At 43.4% G+C, this 8,679-nt stretch overlaps 1 protein-coding gene across 1 annotated transcript; it reads right to left on the bottom strand.

Moving 5' to 3' along the window:
- Window positions 1-218: 218 nt before the first annotated feature.
- errfi1a (ERBB receptor feedback inhibitor 1a) lies at window positions 219-7,817 on the bottom strand. The gene is made up of 4 exons (XM_080728824.1): window positions 7,625-7,817; window positions 4,245-4,444; window positions 3,888-3,976; window positions 219-3,301 (listed from the first exon to the last, which is right to left on the bottom strand). The coding sequence occupies exons 2-4, from the start codon at window positions 4,394-4,396 to the stop codon at window positions 2,139-2,141; spliced, it is 1,404 nt and encodes a 467-aa protein (XP_080584950.1). The 5' UTR covers window positions 4,397-4,444; window positions 7,625-7,817; the 3' UTR covers window positions 219-2,138.
- Between the last annotated feature and the right edge of the window lie 862 nt (window positions 7,818-8,679).

Here is an 8,679-nt window from a genome sequence, read left to right as displayed (position 1 = left end):
TATATTAGGCCCGTTTTCCCTCTACACTCTACAAAATGCATAGTGAGCTTGTGTAGAGCTGCTATTTTTGCTAAATGCTCACCCCAGAAATAGGATACTTGTGGTTAACACAATGTAAAAGAAATATATACAAAAGAATCATACAAGAACGATATAAAACACAGTCATAAATAAGCCATTTTATTTTGTTTCCTTGTTAAAAGAATATAGATTGATCAACTATTCATAACAAATGGAATTGTTAAATACTGTACACAGCATACTGTACTCTCAGTGCATATCGTCAACACAACAGAGAATCTAACTTAATTCTTGACAAACTAACTCTTCATTTTGATGTTTTCTACTTCCTCTCAATTCCTAATAAGACATGTGACAGGTTAAGATTAAATAACATCAGTGTATAATGTAAACAATATTTCATTTGTGACCAGGAGGGGTGAGGGAAAAGTGTACTTCAAAAAAAAAAAAACTGTTTGACCACAGCACTAATTTGTTTTTGAACAACGCCATGTTCCTTGCCGAGGGTTACTTCAATGAATGTGCTACATTTATATAATCCCCACATTTCTTGAATCATCCATGATAATAAAAAAAGAAAAATCATATATTTATTGGCTGCCAGCAGCCAAAGTCTCTGGGACCACACCCACTGCAATCATGTAAGGCAGGAATGCTTTAGCAGAACAGGAAAGTCGGTGTTGTGCAGGTAAGCCCTGCGGAGTCTATGTAATACGTCTAACACCTCATCTCCATGACATCTATTTATAGATTGTCCAAGGTTAGAAGTGATTTTTAATCTAAAACCAAACTAATTGACTCTGAAGAAAAGCTTTTTCGTCCATATGTGAAATGCACATGATGGACATTGCAAAATATTTGTCAACTCATCCAATTGGCTAATAAGTAGCTGGTTATTGTACCCTACTCATTACACAAGTGACACTGGGCACTAGGCTAAAATGGTGGCTAGATTAAATATTAATTCTAATATCGAGGGAGGTAGTATTTGAGGCAAATTAGTTCCAAGCCATGACTCACAGCTTGTTCAGTAAGAACATCATCATACATTCACATAATGTTCAACAGGCCATTTTCTGTGCAACAAAACCGACCTGGACATTGAAAGAAACAAACATAGAAGTGTGCACTTTAGAAGGATGTACTTTCAAAAGCAGGCGCTGCAAACAGGCAGAGCACAGTAACAAATATTGTTAGCTATTTTTCTACTAATACTGAAGTAGAAAGTCATTCTATACAGTATCACCAGGTGTATACTTTTACTACTGTCGCTCACAACAGGCCACGTACACATACAGTACACACTCACAAACGCAATTACACCACACACACACACACACACACACACACACACACACACACACACACACACACACACACACACACACACACACACACACACACACACACACACACACACACACACACACACACACACACACACACACACACACACACACACACACACAAAATACGCAAACTAACAATAGTCAGTTTCACCAATAAGCTGCACTAGACATTTCACTGGAATCATACATAGCTACAAAATGTACATGCCATGTGTACATTAGGAAACGCAAAATAACACAGACATAGTGGGCTGAGAAAGACTAACTTCATCAGGGTGGTTAACTATATTTAACATGCATCCATCCATGTATACGTAGTTTTATGATCCATGCATACACTATAGTACAGGTACGCACCCCCACACGCATTCATACATAACCTGGGTCAACCAGACACAAAACAGAAACACTGAGAACATGAGGTTTAAGTCCATCTTGAACCTTCAGACTGCACCACGATATCAGCAAAACGGTACAATATATCAAATACCATGAAATAATATAAAAAAATAATCACTCTGCAATGTCAAATTTGACCATCTATGATCAGGGACACCGCTTCTCGTCTCCTTTCCGTAGCGACAGTCATTCCAACATTTCCAGTAACTGCATACGGTGCACGCATTCCCTGTATTTTCAGAATACAGAAGGGGTAAAACTGATATTTCAGTGAAAGCAGCAGTTTGAGGGGCTTTAGTGTGTCCAGTTTCATCTTATTTATTTTGACCAGTGGTTGGTGCTTGGGTAAAAGTAGAGTCCTATTTCCTTTCAAACTAAATCTACGTGTGCTTTCCTCCTGGTCTGGCAGTCCCAGTCTGAGTCCGATGGCCCCGCGCCCTGGCCTGCGGGACTGTTCATGACCCGGAGGAACTTCTCAACTTCAGGCGTGTCCAGGAAAGCGGGCCGCTGAGGCAACAGAAAGTAATGCGTGGTGCTGGCCTTCCTGCCGTTCTCCATAACGGGCAGGATACAGGGCGACCCCTCGCTGTTTTGTCTCTGTAAGCCTCGGAAGCTTACATACTTAGGATCCGGGGCAAAGCTTTGGGTGGGTGGCATTACCCCGTTGACATACGTAGGGAGGCTCTTGGGACTGGGAGTGCGCGAGCCGCCTCTAGACAAGGGCTCCCTAGGTGGCACCTTAGGGGGTTTGTCCTCGTCGCTGTAAGCCCCTGACGAAACCTCCGCTGACCAGCGGCGGTAGTCAACGCCTGTCAGTCTACCGACGACCGACCGCGGAGGGATAGGTGGGGGCACCTCTGAATTATCCGTGCCCTGAGCATGCCGGTGATGGCACGAAAGGCGTAGCGACGTGGGCTTGTTGAAGGAACCGGCTGGGCCGGAGTGAGAACGTCTTAACTTCCTCTGAGCCCTTTCCTGCTGTCTCTGACACACCGCAACAGATCTCTCCAGTGGTTCTGGCGGCCGGTGTTCGAGGGGCTCCTGCACCACCTGCTGCGGGGGTGGGGGCTGCTGCAGCGGTGGCGGGGGTGGCTGATGCGGTTGCGGCTGCTGCGGTGGCCTTTTCTGCGCCGTCGGGCCCTCAAAATAGGCATAATTGATCTGCCCACAGCCTCTGAAGCTCCGCCGACTAGGGGCTCCGTAGCGAAAATGAGAGGGCTTGGAACAGTTATCAGGCACCAGGCAGCGACTGTCATCGGAGCTTGTGAAGAACTCAACCTCATTGTCCATTGCCTGTTCAGGGGAGAGGTCTGTCCGTACGGGAAGGGGAGGCAGAGGCTTGGAACATCGGCCTGGCGTCTGCGGTGGACTGCTGTGCTCGTACACAGACAGCCTCTGGAATGAGGGGACTACCTGGTCATCGTCAACGGGGCTCGGCGTTGACGGTTCCGTGCATGAAAAGGAGAGATGGGTGGGTCTGGATTTCTTAGGGGGTAGTCTCTGCATGCTGGGGCTATGTTTCTGTTTCTGTCCTGTCAGAGGGAAATGAAAGGAAGATACAGATGTTACTGTATGAAATGTATCTACCAATCAAGGTTTGTTAACGACATGAACCATTGCATCCCTATTCTGGCCGATAGGCGAACATTCTGTGAAAATAGTGAGCTTGCAGATACTGTATTGTCAGTGAAGAGATTTGGTGTACAGGAAATGAAAATAAGGGGTCCCAACTTCAAGTACAGACCCTGGGGGACCCCAGTGAATGAACCATTTAGGGTTCAAGGTTAACTATGATATAATTACAACTGGATTGTTATAATTAATACTGTATTAATTACTACCACACTCAGTTTTCAGCCTGTTTGGAGGTCAACAATAACACAAAAAAAAAATACAAACATAATAGGTTCCTCACTTTGTGCTACCTTGCAATTCACTTTAGCACTCGTGACATTTTTTGTCTTTCTGCCAAGAACTGGAAAACCACTCAATAAGTGAATGTAGCTGTTGATTCGGAAAGATAATTCTAGGTGTCCGTTTCAAGCATGAGAGTAGCAGAATAACCATGCACTGTGGGTCTACTGTGATGATGGTAGGGTGGATGGATCCAACACTTACTCTCATAAGTTAAAGACAATGTGGGTGGCCCGTGTTGCTGGGCACGGGAGCTGTAATCCATGTGTGCAGTGTCCAAATGGTAGTACAAACTAAAGAAAAAGAGAGAGATGACATCAATATTAGCATCACTGCATATCTCATGTTTGGGGAAGTGAATGCCATTTCAAACTATGAGTTACATTACTATCATTGAAGGATATTGCTTAACGTATATGCCTAATTAATGCACCATCGTATGACAAAATAGCTTAGGTCGTAACAGGGATGGACGAAAATAGCACATGTACAAACTCACTTCCGCGTACAACAAAGTATAAATCGGGCTTAATAAAAAGTCTTTCACTTCTAGGAACGTACTTGTCCACGTCATGAGGATAGCTCCATGAGGGCTTAGATCCAGCCATACTGTGACAGTAGCTGCCCCGCAGGAAGGGGCTTTCTGCGGGTAAACAGATTTCCTGGGCAGTCAGGCCCGCTGTGGACATGCTCCAGGCACAATCGGGTCGCATCAAAGCCAGGAAATACTCAGACGCCGGCCTCTGTTTCTTCTAGTGTACCTGGACAAACAGCCAAGAAACATACATGAGTGACAGTGAGAGACGTTTGAATGCAGAAGCTGGTGGTGAGACATAAAGCATGATCTCGCATCAAAGCCAAGGAAATACTCAGACACCGGCCTCTGATGCTTCTAGTGTACCTGGAGAAACAGCCAAGAAACATACATGCATGTCAGTGAGAGACATTTGAATGCAGAAGCTAGTTTTGAGATGTAACTAAAGACAAGTATGATCTCCACAACCAGGGTCAATAATCTGATGATGCCGGTGATTTAGCCGTTTGTTTGTATAATTAGACGAGGAACACTTTTAAGATGCTCTAAGAAGACGTTACAAACTTACGAGCAAAACAAAACCCCACTGGCCAGCATGATGACTGTGGTTGTACTGTACTACAATAAAAGAGCCATGATGGTCATGCTGCCTGTAGTAGTACTACTTTCAGAAAACGTGAAGCAACATTCGCCCTGGTTCCTAAAGAATGCCAAACGCTCAGTTTGACGGGAGTTTAGGACACTTGTGCCCCAACAAGCCCTGCAGACACTCTCACAGAGCACAATGCGTCACAAAGAATTCTCTGGACAGCATTTGACAGACAAAATGTGCGAGCTAGACAAAAAAAAGAAAAGAAAGATCCTGTCAAAGAACATATTGGTCAAGATGCTACAAGTACATAGTTACAACGTAACTATTAAACACAATAGCTACAACCACAGAAGTCTACACATCAACCATTTATTTTACAACTCAGACCTTCAGTGTTACTGACTACTAATGTAGCTTACCCCTGCAGTCAGAGCTCCATGTCTTTCACTAGGGCTCAACGGGACAGCATGGGATAGTGTTGCAACCACTCTACATGTCAGATGACCTGGATGTTCGTGTCATGTCAAATGCGTGTCAGAGCTGAGTAAACAATTCATACACAATGTTCACTGGGTAGGAAAAGTAAGGAATACACTGGAGGCTAGAAATGGCACTAGTTATTCTGACTGCCTATCTCGTGAATTCTGTGAATTAGTCATGAACGTCTTCGCACTGTGAGGTGAATATATTTGCCGTACAGCATTGCATTGCAACACACACACACACACACACACACACACACACACACACACACACACACACACACACACACACACACACACACACACACACACACACACACACACACACACACACACACACACACACACACACACACAAGCAATATTTTCAACACGATTAATCCCATTGTTCAAAAACAGGTGCACCAATACGCTCGTTGATGATCATCCCTGTTGGGACGCACAGATGAGGTTTGTGTGCACTCAGAGACACACCGTCCTCCTTATAATGTGGGTGTGATGACTGAGAAGACCATTACCCCACAGTCTCCGAGGGACACGCAACCGAAGACCAGACAGCTGGTAAAAAAAATAAAAAATAAATCACAGCTCTGAAACAACAGCAAGCTTGGGACATCATCATCAGCCTTTAAGCCAAATTGCCCAACAAGGCATCCAATCTGTTTGCCCAGGGCTGCTGATTTGGTTCGGTGGGGATGGGAAGCAACCTGATCCCTGATAATGAACCCCCGGGGGCTTGCACTTCCTCTAGCAACAGGTGCAAAGGCAGTTCATCCTGGCAGTTAACCATAGGAGCCGTTTACAGGCAACAGGATTAAACAAATGATGTGTAGCCATGGAGATCATTAACCCTCCTAACAGCAGTCATGGGGGGTAAGTATAAGTAACTGGTCAGTTTAGATGGTCGGATAAATCCTGACTGCAGGGGTAATAGGTGCAATGTGTTCTCTGGCATTGGACATGGGTGGAAATAGAAATAATACTGCATGATAAACTTGAGTTAGAACAACCACAGTAGCCTAAAATGGACATGTGAGTGAGCCATGACTAAACATCACATAGCCAAGAGAGTGGCCCCCCACATTAATATGAATGACCACTTTTTCATTCATTTGTTTATTTATTTAGGAGGGATAACATGTATTCATGAACAAGACATACAGTATAAGGCAGTGTAGGCAATGTATAGGTCATTTTCATTCCTAGTCCCCAACATAAAAATATATTTTTATGTATAACATATATATATATATAACATATATATAACATACATTTAGGCTTTTTTTAAGAGACGCTGACCGCCACCGCCATCTGAAAAGTATTTGTGCCAGGGACCACCATACAAGATTTGTGTTGTTAAAATGTTTCAAAAATATTCAAAAGATTTCCCCTTTTCCCCCCCCCCAAGAGTTTTTGAAAATAGCTTGTACATCAACTAGGCCTACTTTCAAATAGCCCATTTATATCGGGTTAAACTGTAGAGAAAAATGTTGCTGGGGACCACCTGGAACCCCCAGTCAGACCACCTCCTCCTCAAGGACCCCTGGGGTGTCGCCCTCAAGGACCCCTGGGGTGTCCCTCCCCACCCCACCACTATTTGAGAACCACTGATAATGCTTGCCATACATTGATATGATATTAGTTATACACACGCCATGGAGCTCGTGGTTCAACTTCACACCCCACACTTATGACACCCTGCAGTGGTTTCCCAGCAACCATACCCGCTCTACCTGTGCTGCAAGCAAACAGCCTGCTGTAGGCGCGCGCGCACACCCCCTCACTTTACCGGATTGAGATAATAATGGTTAAAAGCCTTCCAGCGAGGCAGCAGGTGACTCACACCACAACATACGAGTCTGATATTTGACATGTCTCGGAAATGGTGAAATAGAATGGATGGATGGACGGATGTGTGCCCCTGAGCGAAAAATAAAACATGGCATGTTGTGTAGCATAATAGCCATGTAAAAGTATATAGGCCTACTTTATTTGACTATTAACAATTTAATGAAATTATTCCTTTGAATCTGACAGCAGCATATGGCAGTTTGGCTTTAAATGGATGTGTTTATATGGATCAAATAAGTGTGATCACTGATCACGAATTCGTAACATAGATGTAATATCGAATCAAGTAGTAGGGCATCCCTATCAGGCTTTGTCCCATTACAAAACAGCATTAACCTCACGAGTGAACTTGCATCAGTCACAATTAAGTGCTGTCCTCAGCATAAAACAAACAAACAAGCAGGGTTAGACTAACTAACATGCATGTGAATATTATACATGTTCTATCTTCACTACATTTCTAATTGTTTTAGGAACTCACCTAAACAACTTCGGAGTTTTCGGAGTTTTCCCTCCACCCATAAAGAATCCTCATTCGGAAAAATATAGCTCCCTTTGTTTCCTATGGTGGTTTCTTCATGTGATCGAGGAATCCTTTGGTGGTGGCTGTTTTTCTGGCACCAGGTACAGTACAGCACAGTACAGTACAGTACAACGCGATCCTGCTGCTACAATGTGACACTTTGAAATAGTCTAGTATTGTTGTGAGCGATGATCTTTTAAGCTCCACCACACACTACAAGACCACGCTGGCTCCGCCCACACACACTTGCTCTTAAAGTGACAGCGCTTCGTTTCACACGTGATTCTCAATCTTGAACCCCGGAAAAAAAAGGACTCAATACTGCAATGTAGAAATACTCTGTTACAAGTAAATATAATTTGAATAAACGTACAAAAGTATTGGTATGATGTACTTTTTGTACCAAAACTAAGAAGTGCTCATTATGCAGAATGTCCCATTTCAGATTTTCCAAGTTCAAAATACATACAAATCTTTTGCAAATGGCAGATCTACAAGCTCACAATGCATTGCATCATATAGACCTGCTATTTTCAAATGGCTGAAATGTATACCGAGTTGAAGTGGTTACTGTATGTTTTGTAATAATAATCAAAATAGTAACTAAAGTTTTCAAATAAATGTAACTAAGTAAGTGGAGTACAATATTTGGTCAGAGATGTAGTGGAGTAGTAGTAAAAGTAGCCTATTGGAAATTGGAAATAGGCTACTCAAGTAGCTTACTTTACACCATTGGTTAAGATCAGACAAAACTATAAGATCTACAAGCTCACAGTGCGTTGTGAGCTTGTAGATCAGCTATTTTTGGTAAAGGGATCTGGTGTAGAGGGGGAAAAAAGTGGTCCAAGTACTACAGAGCCAGCCAACTCAGATCCAATTTAGACCACTACGTCTATGGGCAGGGACCCCCAGTTTGATATTCAGTAGGCCACAGACCCCGATTAGATTTTTATCTCTGGGCTGGTGTCCCAACCTACACTGTAAAATCCTTAGTTAAATGAACTCTGAGAGTT

The sequence above is a fragment of the Nannobrachium achirus genome, assembly GCF_963921795.1.
Source record: "Nannobrachium achirus genome assembly, chromosome: 6".
Taxonomy (NCBI): domain Eukaryota; kingdom Metazoa; phylum Chordata; class Actinopteri; order Myctophiformes; family Myctophidae; genus Nannobrachium; species Nannobrachium achirus.
Note: the sequence above shows the minus strand (reverse complement) of the source record. Positions and strands in the feature narration are given on the sequence as shown.

Bases quoted from the DNA above. Each gene is read 5' to 3' on its own strand.
- errfi1a (XM_080728824.1), bottom strand. From the start codon at position 4,396: ATGCGACCCGATTGTGCCTGGAGCATGTCCACAGCGGGCCTGACTGCC. The intron at 3,977-4,244 runs GTACGTTCCTAG...CTTTTTCTTTAG, and splicing joins TATCCTCATGACGTGGACAA to TTTGTACTACCATTTGGACA. The intron at 3,302-3,887 runs GTAAGTGTTGGA...TCCCTCTGACAG, and splicing joins ATTGTCTTTAACTTATGAGA to GACAGAAACAGAAACATAGC.